This window comes from Oryza brachyantha, chromosome 7, assembly GCF_000231095.2.
Source record: "Oryza brachyantha chromosome 7, ObraRS2, whole genome shotgun sequence".
Classification (NCBI taxonomy): domain Eukaryota; kingdom Viridiplantae; phylum Streptophyta; class Magnoliopsida; order Poales; family Poaceae; genus Oryza; species Oryza brachyantha.
This window is the reverse complement of record NC_023169.2, coordinates 3,574,192-3,596,026: the sequence shown is the minus strand read 5'-3', so window position 1 is coordinate 3,596,026 and position 21,835 is coordinate 3,574,192. Positions and strand designations below refer to the sequence as shown.

Below are 21,835 nucleotides of genomic sequence, written 5' to 3'. Positions count from 1 at the left end.
GTTTGATCATTCGTCTTATTCAAAATTTATATCCAAATATGCAAAATTATAATGCATAGTTAAAGTTTCTATAATAATAAATCATATTATAACAAAATAATTAATAATTATATATATTTTTTTGAATAAGACGAATGGTCAAACATGGACCTAAAAGTCAACGGTGTGATATAAAAAATATAGAGGGAGTATATGATTAATTAAAAATGAATCAATTGACCAGTGATAAGATTCACACTCTATAACCACAAGGATCAATTGTTGCTTGTGTACTATAGATGAGCACATTCAAAATAGCAAGATCTGATAAATACCATGCGATCTGGCAAAAATGGTATTCGATTAAGGGTATGGTACACATAAAAAGTCCAATAAAGTGACATGATATAAAGCTGTGAATATTTAGATAATTGTTAGTTGTGGAATTTTTTAGACAATTGTTTGGAAGGGTCTCTAAATATATGGATTGTGAGTACAACCACATTTAAACTTATATGAAGCTCTCCTCTATCAATAATTATACATAAATAATATTTGTGCTCTGAAAAGTAAATCCTGTAGAGTTTTAACATTTCCATGTCTGAATTACCAATTATGGATTAATTTGAAACATTACAATCATGGAGCATGTTTTGTAGCCGGGCCCACATATATATGGTTAGATGTTAGGGAGGAAAGTTAGTGTGTGGCCATAGAGGCAAAGAGGGCATTGCATTCATTTGGGCGGTGAGAAGTGCGCCTTATCGTGTGTACCTTCCATGGTCGTGGTTGAAGCACCATGGTCGGCTTTCATCACCCTTTTTTTCGTTTACTTTGACGCCCAACACCTCACCCAATTTCCATTAATTCCAAAGACCAATGGATAGATGGGTCATTAATTCTCCAATTGGGTTTAGAAAAGTTGATAAGCCACTTTGTGAATTAAGCAAGTGTGTGTTTTATGGAAATCTAAATGGTTTTTGATGGTACAAATGAATGAGTTAATTATTATAAAGTTAACGATTATATTTAAAATAGTTTGTTCTTAAAGTTGAGGTATAGAAGTTACTATCTATGTTATCTCATCCTTAGAGGCTCACTTCGACGGCGACAAAGGTTCGGTGTCACCCATGCCACTCACACGGAGATAACGCAGGTCATATGAAAATAAAATATTTTTATTACGCAGAAGATATACCCATGTATACCGTGAATGTTTTTCATGACACATTTAAGATGATGGAGACCAGCAACGGTTTCCTAACCTTACTAATTCCCATTAGATACCCACGTATAGTATACAGATATATAATGACTCCCATCATTTCGCAGTTGCAACTACTTATAAGCTAAAATTTAAATTTTAGAACTTAATTTTGTACTTGATTTTATGGTTTTTTAGCATGATTTGTTTTATATATTTCGCTTTTGAGTCGCTATAGACATGTATATAAAAATTTTACCTATAAATTATTTTTTATTTACAAAATGCATTTTCGCTTATTCCTCTGAAAAGCGAAAAGATGGGAGAAGAGGCCTAAAAAAACAACTCAATATATACCCATGTCATCTTATCCTATATGGGCCGGTAGTATCCAATTTGGGCCAGGCAAATGTTTAACGTGGGCTATCAGGCTAGCTGCTTGTCAGGTCTCTCCCACAAATTTGTGATGGATTTATCTGCCGGAGAAAATACATCTTTGCAGATTGCAATTATTAGAGCGTAAAGAGCACAATTTAATATGATTTTCCCACTATAACACTATACAAGTATAAACTTTGAGTTATTCTCTTCTATATCTATATATGTAACCCTCTAATAATCCATCCGATCGTCTATTTTCTCTATGGATTATGATTATCCCGCATATGCTTCTCAGCCCTCTAAAAGGCATTTTTTTTAAAAAAAGAACTTTCTTTGTCATCATTATTAGGAAACTATTTAAAATCGACTTATCGATTTTCTAATATTTATTTCAATTGCTTGTGCCATTAAATAATCATCGTAAGCTCAAGTGCTCAACTTCATCTGTCATCCATTAATTGCAACCTAAATCCTATGACCGGGGGAAATTTAACTATTTGCCACATTTACATGATGAGTGGCAATAGATTTGCCACTCCCCCAGTAACTATGAGGGGATTAAGAGAATATGATAAATAGTGGCAAAAAATTAAAAGTCCCGATGACCGATGGATAGAATCATCCTCACTAACATACGAGCCCAATAGGACTTGAGCTAGTATGATAGTAGGCGATACTACGGCCGCGTTCTTCTCCCTCTCTAACTAAATCAGATTTTCTTATTTTTCACGCACATGCTTTGTGTATTTTTTTTAAAAATTTTTCTTTAGAAAAGTTAATTTAAAAATTATATTAATTTATTTTTTATAATTAATTAATTAATTAATCATATAGTAATCTATTATTACGCTTTCCTGATAAATAAACCGATGCTGAACACGGCCTACCTAGTACTACGAAGAACCTTTATTTTATGGCCACCAATTTTTCACGTGATAATGTGATATCTCATGAGTCATTAGTATTAAATGACAAACGGATTCATTTCTCGTCTATGACACGCTCCAAAGTCATTGGACCTTTTTATTTCCCAAAGAGTAGGCTTAATTTGGCCATTATCTCTATACATTTAGTTTGCGCCCATCACAATGGCAATGGCAACACGACTCAACTTTGTAGAAAAGAGGCACTTGTTTGCTTACAACTTTCTCTCGTGGAAGCAGGACGTATGAACTCCATTTGTTTAGTTGTTTTTCTTCTAAAAAGCAATACCTGAGTCTACAAATTAAATTATCTGCCTCGTGTTTTAAGTTAAAAATAGGTGCATGAAATGAATATCCTGTCGAGATTGGGTTAGTAAAAAAACCTGGACAAACTATGATGATGTTTGAGATAGCTGAGATATAATATTCTGATGGCAAATTGAGTGATAAACAACTAAATTAACCACTAGAAATAAAACACTTACCTTTTATATATATATATATATATATATATATATACATGAAACTTCATATATAAACCTTTTACACGAGACGTACAGTTTATGAGTCGGAAAAGTATGCCCATAAAATCGGAAATTCGTGTGAGATAAGAACGCAATCTATGACTTTGGTTTTCTCCATTTTTTTTTTCTTGGCTGCTTCCAATGTGGTGGCCTGGTTGGTACTTTTGGTAGTGATAAATAGAAGCTCCAGTACTCTACTCTTGTTGTGAACAGTACACTTTTTATTTATACAGTGGAAAAGAATTTCTAGAAAAAAAATCTAGAAGAATATGTGCTGTTTTTCAGGAACAGAACAATGTATCAATTTCATTACAGGAATATATATACTCACTTGGGGGATCCAGAATGTGAGATACACAAGTGGACAAATCATCACCAAGTTGGATAATTTGAGCAAAGAAAAATGTTGTAATTTAGAAAAAAAACATGACATTTCAATATGCAGGACCAGTATAAGTATGTGATTAAATCATTCTATTAAATTGTCTTTAATATTTCCCTAAATGTTCCTTCTACACTATAATACAATATCTTACGTATTAATTAATTACATAACAGCATAAATTGTACTTCCTCAATTCTTTTTAATTAACACTGTATTTCTGTATAAACTTTGACAGATCATTTTCTTTTGCAAAAAGTTATGAACATTCAACAAGATGTTACATTATATTATTAGAGTGTTTTGCACGCTAAATATAACTAAAGTACTCGTATTAATTGAAACATTATAAGTTAAAAATATTTTATTACTTAAAAGTTGATCAACAGTGTCGAATAAAAAGGAACGGATGGAGTACAAAAGTATCTTAAACCTCGCGTCTCAATCACTCAACAAACGCACCACACTATTGTAGTCAAAAGACATGGTATATCATTTGTCGACAATCAAATGTTCTTTTCAAGATTGCACAAACGGACAAACCTTTATAAAAAGAAACACAAAATGCGTCACTTGACCGGAAATTTAAAGAAATACTCAGAATTCTCATGGAGACCACTTAAACAATTTAAAAGACCCACGGGTCCAAGGAAAGTTTGCCGGAAGTTGGCATATATGTTTAGGGCTAATTCGTTTTCAAGAAAAAAAATAAAGGATTTGGATACGCGAGGAATAATATTTGTGATGCCATTCATGGTTTGAATTAAGTACAGGAAAACACAAAGAAAATTTTGCTTTCATATGAGTTGGATAGAGGAAACAAAGGAAATTTCTTATACACTCCAATCACTTGGAAAAAAATCCTATATATTTGTGTGTACTTACATACTTTTTAATTACTTTTCCTATTATCGTAGGGTGAAATTTCTCCAAACTAAATAAGCCCTTTGATGATAAATATTTGTATTTCATTTGTCCAAAAATAGTCATCTTGGATTCAAAAATTTGTCATAAAACAATTGTTAGTATAAAGTAGGAGTATTGTTATTTTTGTCCGATAATAAGTGTATTTTTGAAATTCAAAATTGTCCCAAAGAATGCATTTGTAAAGTATTGGTTGTCTCATCAATCAGCTCATATTTAATCATATATCCATTTTACCCGTACATATCTCTCACTCCATAACAATCTCCTTATTTAATAAGATAAATTTAAGTCTTTTTTCTTCTAACTATTTTGTCTTTGCAGTGCAATAAACACATTTATATTGGAACAGATTGAGTATTTGTCTGTCAATGATCTTCAGTTCGAATTTCTCTCTATTCTACCTTCAATCACCCCCACACTCACAGCCATACATTTAAGAGATGCTACACCATTTTCTTCTCGGACCTTAACTGGTAAACAACTAGAAAAATAGCCACTTTAGGATAGAGGAAGTATTTTAAAAGGTTCAAATTCTTGATTTGGGCATAGGAGGAAACCACAATTTTAAAAATAGACAATGCACATCTAAAAAGATGTTCCGTTTGAACAGAATAATTATATTATATTCTAACATGAAAAAAATGCCCATTCTCAATTAAAGAAAGAGACCTAACAACCGTTTACATTTAAATATACATATACATATTTTCTCATTAAACATATCCTCCCATCTACATTAAAATATGACATATACGGATGTGATAACATATTCTTCTTTTAAAATAACCGCTCGTTAGTTGACCACAGGTCATCACCAAACATTTTCTTAATTCATATCAAAATGGACCACCTCAAAGGGTCTCAAAATGGAATCATTTTAAGAGCCCGAATTCCAGAAGTAGCGTCAGTAACGGATCTAGTTAGTGAGATTAGGGGGTCTAAATAAGTTAAATAAAGATTATTTAGCTATCCTTTTATTGATCTTTGCTATAAAGTTTTAGAGGGTCTTCGTGGGGCTCCAACAATTTTAACGGATAGCGGGGGTTCGATCCACCGCCGCCCCATGTTAAATCCGCCCCTGAGCAGCGTATAACAAACTAATAGAAGATACAAGATACTAGTAATAATTTCTTATAATACAATCACTACGTATTCATACTTCGATTTGATGTTACTCATCTATATGATTTTTATTTTTTTTCATTACTCATTTGTCGTGTTATCTTTTATTCTAACAATATAACATAATGCTCCAGAGAGATATGTGTTAATGCTCTAAGATATGTATTAAGTAAGATACTAACTCTGTTTCATATTTAAGTCTTTCTAGCCTTACTTAAATTTATTTATTGATGAATGTATATAATTTATATATGTGTCTAGATTTATTAGTATCTATATATGAGAAAGACTTCGTTGTGAAGCGGAAGGAGGATGATTTTTTTTCATTAGAGCATCTCCAAGAGAATGGCTAAATTTTGACTCGACAAATCAAAATTTAGCCATTCATTTTAGTTTTGGCAACTCAAATTTATAGAGCATTTCCAAGAGGCTATCCATCCCCACTCTCCAAATCCTAGCAAGGGGGAGGATGACAAGAGGGTCCCATCCACACGGGATCCACGGACAGTAATTGTGCTAGTGAGGAAATGAGTTGCTAGATTTAGTCATTGATGACTCAAGTTTAGCCATTTAAATAGCATAACAAGTCAAATAGTCATTCTTCTTGAGAGCATTTTTATATAAGCAAAAATTACCAAATTTAAATATGACAAGTGAGATACCCATCCTGTTGAAAATGCTCTTAATTGCTTACGTGGCATGTTATCTTTTATGGTAGCATTATAATAAAACCCAAAAATCGCCGCCGCCACCAATCGCCGAAAACCCCGTGCAGCGCCAACGGCGAAGGCAGAAGCCGGCAAAGCGTAGCGCGGAACGGAAAACGGAAGGCAGCCAGCCACCCGCCGCCGCGTGCCGTGCCTCGATCGATGGACTCCTCCTCCTCCTCCTCCTCCTCCGCGGCGGCTGGGGCCGGGGCGCCGGAGCCGGTGGTGCTGGTGACGAACGACGACGGCATCGACGCGCCGGGGCTCCGCTTCCTCGTCGACCAGCTCGTCGCCGCCCGCCGCTTCCGCGTCCTCGTCTGCGCGCCCGACACGTCAGTCCTCTCCCCTTCCCCTTCCCCTCCTCATCTCCCTCGGTTCCCGATGGTCGGTGGCGGTAGTTGCTCCGCTTGTGATGCTGGTGTGCTGTGTTGGTGAAATGGTGATCTATTGGTTTGGTTTGGAGGGGGGCTTGGAGTTGGTAGGAAGGAGTGCTGCTTGCCTCGTTTCCTCCCTTCTCTGCAATTCTTAGCTAGAACCAGAGATATGAACGGGGGAGAGATTTTCTCTCTCTCTCCCTCTCTCTCTCTGTCTTTTGCAAATTACTGACTAGTTGCAGCTGATGCAGTGTTGTTTCATTTATGTTCTGCGTGTTGATCGCTTATCTTCAAATTACGGGAACTAATTGAGGAACATGGGGATTTTAACAGCGAAAAGTGGTGTTAGTGATTCCATTTTTGTTATTCGGGCATGTTTTGCGTTGCTTTTGGAATGCCAAGGTTTGCCAAAAGAAACAGATCAGTGAACAAGGAACATGTAAATGAACTTCTCTGTTCACCGAACATGATGGATCATGGATCACAAAAGCAAGGGAACAAAGAATAGCATAAATCATTTTATACGGGTATCAAGTCTTTGCAAGATGATGGGCGCAGAACATGGAATCTGTCCTGTTGTAGAATATTCTTACCTAGTTTTTAGCTCCAAATACACCGCTCGGTTGCCAAGTTGGGCTCAATTAAAATGCCTTTGTGGGGACAAGTGTGATCCAAAACTATGATATTTTGTGTACTAAATCAAGTAAAAGGATGGTTCATCTAGTGAGTGGTCTCCTTTGCAAAGTACTGATTATGTTTTGAACATAAAACTGGCATGCACTCTTGAGAAGAAAAATGACATAATAATATGAGCTTTGATGCTCTGAGATGAATAAAACAGAGGGCTTTCAGTAGCATTTACTAGTAGCATGTGATCATGTTCCTCTTAGGGAAACTCTTAAGGCACCATTCCTGTGCTTGAAAAATGCAGAGACAGGTCAGGCGTTAGCCACTCCATCACATGGCGCCCTGCGCTCCGCTGTAAACGGGTTGATATAGATGGTGCTACAGCATTTGCAGCCTCAGGTCTTGTATTTTTACTGATACCATCTACATATGAACTTCCCCTTAAAAATATTATATTCAATGTTGAAGGCAGTGCATGTTGAATGCTTAACACTTCACTTATCATCATCAACGATAGGGACTCCTGCTGACTGTGCCTCTTTAGGCATATCTGGGAAGCTCTTTAATGGTTTGGTTCCAGATCTGGCAAGTTTTGCAATTTCTTCATAGATAACTTGCATGTCCATTTATGTTTTTATGTGATCTTCAACTATGAAAAGGTTTACTAGTAATCTTGTATTTACTAATGCTTGGTTTGCATTTTACTTTCTTTCATCTATAATGCAGGTAGTTAGTGGAATCAATGTTGGCAACAATTGTGGATACCATGTGTAAGTACATCTGTCCTTGCATGTTCATAATCTGAAACATATTGCTGCTCCTGCTTGTTTGAGATACCTGTTGGTACTTTACGCGTGCAATTATATTTACCATTGTATTTATAATACCCATGTGAATGAGATTTTGATATTTTTAATCACAATTACTGCCATGATATAATTTTGCTATTTTTTACCAGCAGTATACTGTTCAAGTTAGTTATCTGGATTGTACTTGCAAGATCATAAAAAATATATCAACAAGTATTTTCTGGCTAAAACCATTGTTTAAGGCGTACTCTAGACTATTAAGGAAATAGTACTGTAATTAGTTTCTCTGATTTTACGGTCAGAAAGAAATTTGTCAACAGCACTGGATAATCAGAAGTTTATGTTTTTATTGTGCAGTGTCTATTCTGGAACAGTTGGTGGTGCTAGGGAGGCATTCTTATATGGGATTCCTGCATTAGCTATGTCATATGATTGGTATGCAAAAATTTTCTTCTTTGCTATTAATCGCTATTTTTGTTCCTCTGTTGTTCAAACAACGCATTCACATATTCAGCAGCTCCTAGTTATTTAAGAAGTAGACTTTACTGTCATATTAGTTGTCCATTTCATTTAGAATGATGTATTGATAGACTGCTTCTGCAGTTTATCTGCTGGTCAAACTTTCTGAACTATAAACTTGTTTTTTATAGTTATAGTTATATCCATTCTTCAGTACATCCTGTGTAGTGTCATTGTATAACTAATCCAAAGAGAGTACCATTGAAAGTGAACTGCAATGTGGAAGATGATGGTTTGGGGTACTGTTATCTACAGAGAGGCTGATAATTTAAAGTATTGTTTGAGGTTTCTTTTCAATGGATGTTTACTCCAAATGAGCTAAAAAAACTACTCGAACCTAGCTTTTGTCTTACTAGTGGCTTATGGCTTTAAAAAACAATGAAAAAAACTGTTTGTTTATTTTAGGCTTACAGTTTTTAGCTTAAAGTCGGTTTATAAGCCCCAAACAAAGAGGACTTTAGTATATTCTAGTCTAATATGGGTTCATGATATTTGGCCTCCTCCCGGAGTAAATGAATTTGCCAATGACTCATTCATAAAGCAAGATTTATTTCTTGTAGAATTACCTGTCCCACTTTGGGAAACTTTGTGATTGCAGTGATTAGTACAACCTTTAATCTGCATTCTACATGTTGGATTCTTCTCCTAAAGGTGAGATCCCAATAGCCCATTGGGTTCCATACAAATCCACCAACTTTCAGCTGTAAAACATTAAGTTAATTTGATGCATATATGCTTAATGTTTACTAATTCACACTTCATTGTCATCTTTTATGTGCTCAACTCTATGAACATCACTAGTTAGTGAAAACTGGAGTACACAGTTTGACATCCAATTGGAACTTTCAGGGTCGCAGGTCAGAGCAGTGCTAACGACCTCAAAATGGCTGCAGAGGTTGTTATTCCTCTAATAAATACTGTCATGGTTGAGATTAAGAATGGAACATATCCTCGAGGCTCATTCTTGAATATAGATATACCAACTGATGCTGCACACCACAAGGTAATTGACTGTAATATTTTAGTAAATTACTCCCCGGATGCTGCTTAAGAACATTTTCAACTCTGTGTATACTTTTATGTTGTTATTGTCTGTAGGGATACAAAATTACAAAGCAAGGAAAGTATATGGCCAGAATTGGTTGGGAGCAAACAGTTTATAAGAAGCCTGCAGTAGAAAGTTACCAGACAGCAAACATGGATATCGACAGTGAAAAGGACAGTGAACAAGATACTTCATCAGAGAATGACCTATTGTTTAAAAGAGTGGTAACTTCACATTGCTCCAAGAAACTTTTTGTTCCAAATTTTATCTTATTCTTTCAAGCACACTGAACCCCATCTGATAATTAACCTGGCAAAATTAGAAAATTCCATGTACGTTACCGTTCTAGGTTTTTCTTATTTACTTTATACTGTAAGATATATAGTGTAAATTGTTTATAAGAGATTACTGGAATTGTATTTCATGCTGCTGAAATCCTAGCTATTCTGCTTTTCTGCCACAATATTGATGGTATATTGTGGATAAGTAGTGTAAATTGTTTATAAGAGATTACTGGAATTGAATTTCATGCTGCTGAAATCCTAGCTATTCTGCTTTTCTGCCACAATATTGATGGTATATTGCGCACTAGTTATAAAAGCATAAATCAAAAGATTTGTCCTTAGCTGAAATATTAGCTCATTCTTTTTGTGAGAATATTTCTTCATTAATTGCTCTGATTAAAATCTGAACAGCTTGTGAGGCGAAGTTATGATGAAGAGGAAGGGGATGACATGGATCACAAGTCCCTTGTAGATGGATATGTAAGAATGACCTAATTACTTTTCTCTAAAAAGGGAATACCTGACAATACTCCTTTTGTTTTCTAATAAAAAGTCATCCTCAGATAATTATATGTTGCTTGTGCCAGATTACTGTTACTCCTTTGGGAGCTCTCTCGCGTGCAGAAGCTGATGTCGTACCATACTATAAAGCTTGCTTGTCACGTCTGGCTGATAACTCATCTTCCTCCCTCTAGGTGGTTACCTATTACCCTTCTTTGTTTGATGTTATTTTCGAATTTCAATTCTATGTTTTTCTTGCCATTTGCTGCTTTTGATCTTTCATCTTCTAGATAGAAGTGACCACTGGCTACTTGATAAAAATGTTTTGAGTTCTAGGGTTCACCTTGGTACTTCATCTGTGCTAGTTGTTTAAAAATAATACAAAGAACTGCTAGAAGCAGAAACATAGGTCTTTAACCAAACTTTAGGGCCTGTTTGGATAATTGGTTTGGGAGGGTGGGAAAGGGATATTATATCTCACTACCCACCTGCAACTCATCTATGGTTAAATATTGAGGAAGGGAAAACAATGAGGGACTAGGATTTCTCCAACTTGCTCCCATTCCTACCCCCTCCCCAATATCCCAACACCACCTTAGGATATAGGATTGTTCCTGCTGCAGGGGAAGTGTTATTTTGTCCCACTTAGATCTACTACATATTCTTATACATTGACCTATGTATATATTGACCAATGTCTTGCCACGTTAAATGTTAATTATTACTACCTCCGTCCCAAAATAACTTCATTTCCCCCTTCACTTGTCCTACAAAGTCTTCTTCTTCGAAGTATTTAATATATTGAAGTTAGAGAAAGTGGGAGACATTTGTATTGAAATTAGATAATAGTGGAATTTTTAGTCTTTTTGATTTTGCATTGTCGTGTGTAAGACAGCTAAGTATGAATTATTTTGGGATGGAGGTAGTATAAAGAAAGATATGCACAATATCACTTTTATACATTCATTGCACTTTTATGAGTAACACGGGTTAAATTTATAATGCTGTTTAATTATCACGGTGGCCAAAATGCATTTTTCTTCGTTGGTCCATTTTACCTTGTTTGCTAGTATCACAATTTTACTTTTCCTTTTTCTTACATAATGTCGATATTACCACCAGCGTATGTTTAGCTAGTCATTCTAAAGCTCATGTATGGTTTCAGAAACAAAAGATGCGATGTTCCTTCAGTATGCAACTGACTTTTTTTTCAAGTGATCCTTTTCAGGTGATCAGGATACTTGATGGGGCCGAGGAAACGAACCAGTTGGTGTCATGACCTTGCAATTTGCAAATAAATTTACATGAATTTCTGGCCTTATAGCTGATTGCCACTGATGCATTGCCATATTATGTACTTCCATGATAATTGTTCAGAGCATATTTATCACGTAACTCGTACTATTTACAACTACAGTTCCACAATAATTCATTGGTATTATATTTTCTCTGAGCTTGTTTCATATAAAGCCATATCAATCACATTTCTAAGCTTCTCCCAATTTCTTGAATCTTGTTGCCCATTTGAAATCTGAAACATCAATTGAATTTCTACAATATTATGAAATTTGCACTAGGCCTTTATGAAACCTGCTTGAAATACAAGAACAAACAATCTGAAAAAAAAAACATATAGCCCCTTTTTGCCATTCCAGAACCGAAGTAAAATCCGTAGAATGTCAGAACTGGAATCTGAAGCATCATTGAAACTAGTCTGAAACATATACAAATTTTGTCTGAATAGAGAGACGTGTGAAGTATCTAGACCACAAATCCTATCTCCTTGCAATAAATATTGTGCTGAACATGATACCAAACCTTTGCTCAACAACTCCACAAAGTCCACGTACAAAATAATATACGGAATACTTGTCTTGTTGGTGATCACAACACCTCATCCTAGTGTCGGCATGCCGTATTTCCTTCAAAATATTTCCACTGTTTTGTTTTTTGTTTTGTTTTTGCAAATTCAGTTTATATTGTCATATACTCCCTCTATTTCAAAACTTAAGGTGTTTTTATTTTTGCCAAGTCAAACTTATTTTAAATTTAAGCAACTTTATAAAAAAATACAATAGCGATTCCGACATCAAACAAAAATATTAAAAATGAATTTAATATAATTAATTTGGTGTTATATATGTTGCTATATTTTTCTATAAACTTGACTAAATTTGAAGAATTTTGGCTTAGGATAAAATCAAAACACCTTACGTCATAAAACGTTTTTGTTCTTCAGCGTCTAGAATCTTTCCAAGATCAAGGCATTGCTTTGGATGCCATCATTCCATGCTCACTAAAACGTTGATTAAAACACCTAAAACACACATCATCACCATGGTCCAAAACAGAATGTACAATTTTCATGAGCATGACCACTTGGCACAGGCAGGGCACGCTTGCAGGAGAAAACGAGAGCAAAGGACACATCAAGCAACAAGAAATTGATAGGATATTAAATAACCAAAAGCAGGGACAGATACACTCTACCAAACCTATCTCTAATACCACAATCAAGGGTAAGGCATTTGAGCAAGTATGCAAGTATGTATGTGTGTATGTACAATGAGCTCAGCCTCACACTCATTATCAATCCCAACACAAAACACTCACATGTAACAACAACATTTTACCCTCACCAAACCTTTTTTTTTCCTAGCCTATGCACCAACTAAGGATGCACATGACCAAATTTCAGGTTCAGTAACACCAAGAACAAAGACACACAAACCTCTCTCTTTATCTTTTTTTTTGAGTGTATGAATGCAAGAACAATGGCCAATGAAGATCATCATCATCAAAGCCAAAAACCACACCCTAGAATGGCTTCTCAGGAATGCCCTCTGTAGCCTACACAGAGTAGCTTCTGAAGTTTTCTGCTGCTCATGCCATGGCCTCAGAGACTTCAGAGCTTCAGCTTCATGAGAGCTGGATGACGGTGTGAGTCGATGAGGATCGACCACAGCACATGCACATCCTCATCCTGGCAGGACTGAACATCCTTGTACAAGATGTACATTCCCCTCCCTGTCAAGAAATTCAGAGACATGTAACATGTTCAGAGACCAAAAAAAAAAAAAAATTGGCAGCATCTCCACAACATCATGTTTGAAAATGCAGAAGGAAACCATCATCAAGAAAGAACTGTTGCATTTGCAAGAACTTACGGTTGCGACGCTCCGAATGCACGCGAACCCAGAGCTTCTTGATGGGGGAGAAGAGGGAGTGGAGCCACCCCATGGAGGAATGGTGAAGAGAGGCAGTGTGCAAATGGGAAGGAAATAGAGGAGAGGAGGAGGTAAGTAACCATCAGCTTTGCTTTGGTGAGGGTGAAGTCTATTGCACTTTACCCCTCTCCTGCCACATTGTGCCTCCTTGCAACCCAATCAGGGTGTCATGAGCAATTTATGCTGGTATCTTGTCCCTTTCCACTTCTTGGTCTTCCTACCCCTCGTCTTTTCTTCCATTGGAATGGCTATTTCTCACACTTCAACCTACCTCCAAAAGAATACTAATGCAAGGTAGAACAAAACCGGAATGATCTTCTGCACATGATTTTTTTTTATGTGATCTCTCTGCAGGCTACAAAATATCATATTTCAACAACACCAAGTTTGAGGGTTCTTTGGTCCATTCTTTGAGTTTGTCTCCATTCTTATGTTTGATGTTATATCTTGTTTTTTATTAGAAAAAAGACAAATTACAGGACAATGAATTTTTTTGAATTTGGAACCTGTTGGATTTAGATCAAAGATTTTAAATGCTAGGTGTAGGGTTGGTTTTTAGTTTGTACTACTACCGCAAATAAATAACACCAAACATATAGTTCATATAACCATTAAGCTTTTGAATTTATATTCTTCTAGACTGTTAGCACATGCATTTTTTTTTACCATTTCTATTCTGTTGCTGGTGTGCTGCTCTTATCAATGCGTGCTTAAACTTTCCATTGACAAAGACAGATTGAGCTTGTGTGAGATGCAAAAAATAAATTACCTGATAGTGCTACGAGCGTTCGCAAGCCAAGCGCACCAAATTGAATGGATTTATATAATTACATACTTTTAAATATGTACTCTACATTTAGTTCACCTAAAATGTCCAAAATTTGAGCTACCATGGATTTTATGTACTTAAAAAGGGTATTAGCAAGGGGAGAAAATTCTGACAAGAGTATAAAGTACTTTTATAATATTATTTTTGTTAGATATTATTGTTATACTATAACAAAACAGTGGTCAAAATTGCACGACAGATGTTGAAAAATGTCAACGATGCCATGTATTTAAATACGCAGGTAGTAACATAATAATAATAATAAATATATATATATATATATGGAGCTAAGACATAAAAGGGTCTCTGTTGTTCATGTCTGCCTGTCCTTCTAAAAATGGTTATGAAACAGGAAACTCTGAAAAATTGGAGTATTTAGTATGGATTCGGCTAGTGTTGGTAGTTTTGCCTTCTAAAAGGCACATCCCTCGTATTTTCGTACAAGCCAAAATTTAAATTTTAAAACTTAAATTTAAAGTTGATTTTAAATCTTTTTTATTATAGTTTATTTTTTAGACTTTGTTTTTAGATTGCTAAGAGCAAGTATATAAAATATTTACACATATATTATCTTTTAATCGTAATATTTACACATATATTATGCTTATTACAACAATATTGACGTTAAGACTGGATGTGACTATGCGAAAACGTTGTTTAGAGCACAGGAGTAACTCTCCTATATCCCCACCGTTGGTGATGAGGAAATTTTAAAGCTTAAATGTGTGTTTGGCATTAGGTGAGGGATTAAATCTAAAAACTAGCTTAATCTTTATGTTGGTCAATGATCATAAATGTGCAAAAGAAACTTGAAGACGTTAAGTAAGAGTATTACCTCCCATCCACCTTCTTAAATGTTCAGTTGAGACGTGATAACTCGTGTGTGGATCACTTTTAAATAATTCTATTTAATAGAAGATTGTAAACGTTAGGATCATACTATCTCGTTAACAGATATAGGGGCCCATATTTTTGTTTATGGTAGGAATAAGCGAAATTGCATATATACAAACAAAATATAATTTGTGAATAAAAGTCAAGGCTAAAAATAAGCTATAAACCCTAAAATCAACTTTAAATTTAATGTTAAAATTTTAAAATTGGCTTATAAGTATAAGTATAAACGGAAAGATAAAGGTGATAACAAATACGAAAGATCTTAAGTACCATTACCTCCGTTTCATATGGTAAGACTTTCAAGCATTGCCTAAATTCATCACTTGATGAATATATATATATATATATTTATTTATTAGCATCTATATGAATCTAGAAATAGACTAAAAAGTCGTAAGTCCTGAAACGGAGGGAGTACTATTTTCTTCAGCCCAACGCGATTCCACCTCTCACACACCCGGCGAACATCCTAGTCTTTTCTCCTTTGTCCTTAATCTCTCTAAATAATAACTATGAATCTCTTATATTTACGAGCGGAGGTAGAGGTATTTCTTAAAAATTATCCTTTTATGTCTGTGCGTTTTTCTTGTAAAGTTATACGCCTCCTCACCACTTTGAGTGATATCTCTCCGTGAAAAGATACCAAAAGTGCTAATTGCACAAGTAAGATCAGGATGGAAAATTCATCTTTGTATATGCTTTAAAGTTTTCACTTGTCTTTTAAAGGTACTTTCTATATCCTAAAAATAACTTTATCTTTACTCTATCTTATTTGTCCCATAAAGATTTTATATTTAAAGCCATCATTATATTACGGATGTCTAAAATGGACACGTGCATTGAAGTTTGGTAAAATAAGAGACAAAATAACTGGAGTTCATTAAAGTTGGGGTCAGAAATATTGATATCCTAAAGTAATGGACATTCTAGTCTTTTTAGCTGTAATGATATGTGTAAGAAAGACTACAATTGAAATATTTTGGAATGTAGAGAGTATTTACTATTGTCAAGATAAGTTCACCGGTTTTTTTTTTACCTCTCAAGTAGTGCAGAGGTATAGCTCTCTCTAACAATGGGAGAAAACCTCTAACAATGGGAGAAAACCTCTAAGATACTTGCGTAGTCTGTCCATGGTATAATTTGAAGTCAAAACTAAAGCACAGAACAGGTAGCTAAAGTAATATTAGACTAATATATAAATGCATTTCATCCCTTGTGAATTAATGCAACTTTACTTAGTGCAAACAGTACATAATTCGGCCTGCCTAGAGTTGTGATTTTCTACGGATAATATGATATCAGAGAAATCAAATATAGTTTTACAGTAAAATCATTTTTCCGTGCGTATGACATCATTAAAATATGAGCTTTTTTACCATCCTTAAAAAAATATCTCAAGGTACCACTATATTTAGTGTAAAAAAATGTGATATCTTAAGATACCAAAAATTTGTACTAAAATCTTTGGTACATTGAGATCTTTTTCAAAAATGATAAAAAATCTCTTAAAATATACATGGCCACCACACTCCAGTGCTAGGACGAGATGTCATCCATCCCCAGAAAGCCCAGGATGAAATGCATCATCTTCAGACTGTTTTCATTAATAAGAATATATTATTCCATCCTCGCATAAGAAAAAAAAACTCTTTCGGAGTTCACCATCTTACCTCTCTAGAGGCGAGGGCCACGGCCATAAAATCCTAGCCGTTGATTGCTTGTTAATTATTTCTTATCCTCAATAAAAAATACTATATACTCGCAACAACATATTTATCAAACGAGAAAAATGCTACTTATCCTCCCTAACTTAATATGCACGCATGTAACCAATTTTTAGGCTGTTTTAATTTTAAAATTCTCAAAATTCTATGGTATATACTCCTTTCGAAAGGGAGCGGTGGTTTTTGGTGAATGTTGAATCCACCACAACCCCACCGCTAATTCCTTTTTGTGAAAGAAAAATAACCGTGTGGAATGAGTAGGCTTAGGAACGGGGCAGGTCAAGGAAGTTATGGTCTATAAAAGTGAAGTCGGTAGGAGGCGTGGGAGAGAGGGCGGCAACGACAGCATGGCATTGGAGTGGGAGGTGGTTACTAGGGATTGAGAAACCGGGAGGCATAAGTGGTTTAGACCCAAGTCCAACTACTCGCTCTAATTCATCTATAGTCAATCTAATAGGCAATTCATATAATAGTTATCTATAAAACATCCATACATGGTCCCACATGTCATACACACATTTTGTCTTGAAGTCCGTGTGCAGCTGGCTACAAATTAGTAGCTCACATCTCTTCTCTCTCCTCTCTTATCTCTTTAAAATATGCTTACAACTGGCTTATATAGTCTACTACTGTACCTGCTCTTAGAGCTAAAGATTCAATCCGGTGCTTCCATTTTAGAAGCCCAAAAAAATTAATGGGTGTATATTGAGTAACTCTCCTACACTAAGCATCTGACACGTATCTTCTAGGAGTTTACTGTATAACGGGCATCGAGTTTTACAACAACCATAAATGTGTAGCACATAGTTGCATTATTCATATGCAATTTAACGGTGTCTATGCTTTCTGCTAGGTGAGAGGAGAAACATGTGTGTGAGCGTATGTGTATATAATATAATGGTGGTGACAGTGAATTTATCATTCACCAACTCTATTATATATATTGTTTTACCAACTATGTTTTTATACATAAAATACTACAAAATAGTTCTATATAGGTTATATTTTTTATCTCTAAAATACAAGTTAGTCCAAAGTAATACTAACATGCGTATAATTCATATTTCTTCGTAACAAGGCATACGTATTTAGCTAGTGCATATATAAATCTTTCTAAGATGATATTAAATAATACGAATAGATCTAAATTAAAGTCAATAGTGTTATATGAATAAGCAAAGAATGACGATTGATTTCTTTATAAGCACTGGAAGTAGAGCAATCACCGATCATATTTCTTATCCTCAATAAAAAAAATACTATATACTTGCAACAACATATTTATCAAACGAGGAAAATGCTACTTATCCTCCCTAACTTAATATGCACGCATGTAACCAATTTTTGAGGCTGTTTCAATTTTAAAATTCTCAAAATTCTATGGTATATACTCCTTTCGAAAGGGAGCGGTGGTTTTTGGTGAATGTTGAATCCACCACAACCCCACCGCCAATTCCTTTTTGTAAAAGAAAAATAACCGTGTGGGATGAGTAGGCTTAGGAACGGGGCAGGTCAGGTATTTGCTTATAACAGAATCATATAACAGAATATGATTCTGTTATAAGCTGCTTATGTTATAACCTATTTCTGTTATAAGCTGCTTTCTAAGATGATATTTCAATGTAGAATATTTTTTCTATAGATACTTTATATGTTATATATGTTAGTACCTATAAATTTTCTATATATAAACTAACTTTATATGACGAAACTCTCTAAATATAAATATATATTTTGTCAAAAAAAATTTGCCAGAGGAAGTAAGAAAAAAAATAGAGTTCAAATCCAGAGGATCCCATTTGAAAAAATTATGACCACATCCCAAGCATCCTATGCCCCCCCCTTTTTTTTTTCTTTCTGGCCCTTGTTTGATTGAATATTTTTCAAAAATCGAAGCAACATGAAATAAACAGGTCAGGTGACATAACCAACGGAGCCATCGCCCATCGGGTTGTGTCACCAAAACTTTTGTAGCAATTATTATACAATGTATAATCTAAGCTTGGTTCAAAAAATAATACAAATGGTATGCAGAATGGAGATGCCTAATCAATAAGCTTTAGGATAGAGTTTCAAGCTTTAATAAAGTGGATCGAATTTATGCTTCTCCAAAAGGTAAATACCCCAACCAAGAATATTTAGAATCAAAAGGCCAAAGTGAAGTACGTCGGCGATATGGGTGTCTCCCTTCCGGAAGCAGAAAGGGCCCATTATCTGAAAAAGTTGCGACAACCGTTGGGTTATTTGGGTCAAATTATTTCTCACCTTTTATGCGCATGCCCAGCTTTCAAACTGCTAAATCTTTCTAGACAGAAGTCTATTGTTTTATTTTTATATAGTTTATTTTAATTTTAATCTTTCATCAACCTGAAAAATACAGCCGAGAAATGCTCATGAGCAAGATGAAGAGGGAGAAGAAATTCGATTGGAAAGGAACAGGGTAAATTATAGGGCTCAGGCTTTTTTTTTTTAAACCATTGGTGCTTTGCTAGCGATGGATGTGTCATTGTCACGTACCATAGAAAAAGTAATTAATTAACTGTAGATACGAGCACATGTGTTAAGGTTATACCACAGTAAGCCTAACCAGTTAAGTTATGCTTACTTCATAGGATATGGATTAAATACTACCTACGTCACTAAAGGTTTGACGCCATTGACTTTTTATATATGTTTGACTATTCATCTTATAAAAAATGCAAAATATAATTAATAATTATATAGATTTTTCGAATAAGACGAATGATCAAACGTGTATAAAAAATTAATGACGTCAAGCCTTTAGAGACGGAGGGAGCATGTGCTTATATGTACAGTGGAATCCGGAGAACAACTTACAGTGGAGATACAATGCCATGCATTAGGATATGTCTTTTTACTGTTTGAGCCACATCAATGGCCCAAGATAAAGAGCCACAATAGCTCTGGACTGCGTTCTTTCATTAGATGAAGGATGAAACGTTAACCGATTTATTTTTGTGATAGCAATTTTATATTATAAATAATAGAATTAACTACTTTAAAGTTGAAAGATCTATTTTAAAAATATGATATGATCAACTTTTATAAAAAATACATAGCTTAGCAAAGCATATATGTAAAAGTCGAGAAATAGTGTGGCAAAAAAGACTGCAGCCGTATACTATATAAGTAGCATCGTAGACGTAAACACAACCCTGTTTACAGCAAAGGATGCCTTATCATATATATAGTGAGAGTACCCCTCTGATTTGGGCCATGCCCTAGATTGTCCGAGGGTCAACTCTGCCCTCAAGAAGAACAGTGCGTTGTTAGTGGAACTGGACAAAGAGTCCAACAAGGTAGGGCCACAGATTCAAGAATCAAGTCTAGTTTTAGTTCCTCGATTTTATTGATTTTTCTAGATTTAGGCTATATTTTTACGGGTGAAGACGAAAGATGATCTAATTTTTTATAACGATGGAATTAACTACTATAAAATCAAAAATCTATTTTTAAAAAGTGAGATGGTAAACTTTCATATATAATTATTTTAAAAAAAATATGTAAGAGTTTAAGAAATGTGCGCTTAGAAGACAATGCGTGTGAAGAGTGGGCGCCATGGTTGAGTCGTGCAATATCCATGGAAGAGGTGACATGGATGGGAGACCTAGGTCGAGATCGAGACCGGCATCCACGTGTGTCCCTCACAGCCAATTCAGCTGCCACATCGACATAAACAGGCAAAACCACTCAAAACCGCATTGATGGACATTGTAACAGTTTTGAGAGTTGGGAGGACCAAATTTACTTGGTAAAAGTTAAGGGACCAAAACTGGACTTACTCAATATTAGTTGATACTACATTTATTTTATAACGTAAAATGTTTGACTTTTTTTTTAACGTTTAATCATTCGTCTTATTCCAAATTTAGTACATATATAAAAAAAATGACAAATCGTGCTTAAAGTTCTTTTGATAATAAAGTAAGTCACAAGCAAAATAAATAAATAAGACAAATAATCAAACATTATAAGCAAAAGAATCAGACATCTTTTAAAATTATTAAACAGAGGAAGTACGTCGAAAGCTATAGTTGAGAGGGGAAAATCATGTTCAATCAACCTACCCCTTGATCGCATAGGTGTTTAGCTAGCCTTGTTAACAAGACACCAATGATTGTCCTACTATTATATTCCCTCCGTTACTAAATGTTCGACGACATTGACTTTTTATATGTGTTTGACTATTCGTCTTATTTAAAATATTTTATAAAATATGTAAAGTTATATATGCATGAAAGTATATTTAACAATAAATGAAATGATACGAAAATAATTAATAATCATGTAAATTTTTTGAAAAAGATGAATAGTTAAACGTATATAAAAAAGTCAATGACGTTAAACATTTAGGGACATGGTAGTACTATGGAGCAAAGTGATCATTGAGAATGATTTTTCCCCTATAAACAACACAAAGCTCTTCAATTAGTTTTAACGATACCACAATCATAGTTTTCAATAAGTGATTAATGAAGATAATGGTTTGTAAGCTCTGTTTCGTCTCAAAGAGAGGAGGATAATGGCCTTTAAGGGGTGAGGAAACCAAACGACATGTTTTAAAAAAATAATTTATAAATATAAATTTTATATACGTATTTTAACGATCTAGAAGCCAATGCTAGAAAATAAACTTTAGTGAAAAACCTTAAATTTAACTCTAAATTTAAAATTAAAAATTTAAATTTTGACTCGTAAATATAAGCATAAGCGAAAAGATAAAAGCGTAAGTCTGCTAGATTCACTAGGGTCGCGTTCGTATGGGTAGAGGTTAGTTAAGTTACCCCGGCGTGAAAAACGTAGTACTAGATTAATACATGATTAATTAA

The 21,835-nt window shown here is 34.7% G+C and overlaps 1 protein-coding gene across 2 annotated transcripts; it reads left to right on the top strand.

Annotated features, from left to right (window-relative positions):
* The first annotated feature begins 6,195 nt into the window (after positions 1 to 6,195).
* LOC102721291 (5'-nucleotidase SurE) lies at positions 6,196 to 11,819 on the top strand. Of its 2 annotated transcripts, none has more exons than XM_015839332.2 (10): positions 6,196 to 6,481; positions 7,455 to 7,549; positions 7,668 to 7,735; positions 7,877 to 7,920; positions 8,317 to 8,394; positions 9,328 to 9,481; positions 9,577 to 9,747; positions 10,219 to 10,287; positions 10,395 to 10,502; positions 11,524 to 11,819. In XM_015839332.2, the coding sequence occupies exons 1-9, from the start codon at positions 6,312 to 6,314 to the stop codon at positions 10,500 to 10,502; spliced, it is 957 nt and encodes a 318-aa protein (XP_015694818.1). In that variant the 5' UTR covers positions 6,196 to 6,311; the 3' UTR covers positions 11,524 to 11,819. The 2 variants fall into 2 exon arrangements, with proteins under 2 accessions (XP_015694818.1, XP_015694817.1); XM_015839331.2 differs by having other exon boundaries at positions 6,198 to 6,481; positions 11,537 to 11,598.
* Positions 11,820 to 21,835: the final 10,016 nt, after the last annotated feature.

Bases quoted from the DNA above. Each gene is read 5' to 3' on its own strand.
- LOC102721291 (XM_015839332.2), top strand. From the start codon at position 6,312: ATGGACTCCTCCTCCTCCTCCTCCTCCTCCGCGGCGGCTGGGGCCGGG. The intron at 7,921-8,316 runs GTAAGTACATCT...TTTATTGTGCAG, and splicing joins AACAATTGTGGATACCATGT to TGTCTATTCTGGAACAGTTG. The intron at 9,748-10,218 runs GTAACTTCACAT...AAATCTGAACAG, and splicing joins ACCTATTGTTTAAAAGAGTG to CTTGTGAGGCGAAGTTATGA.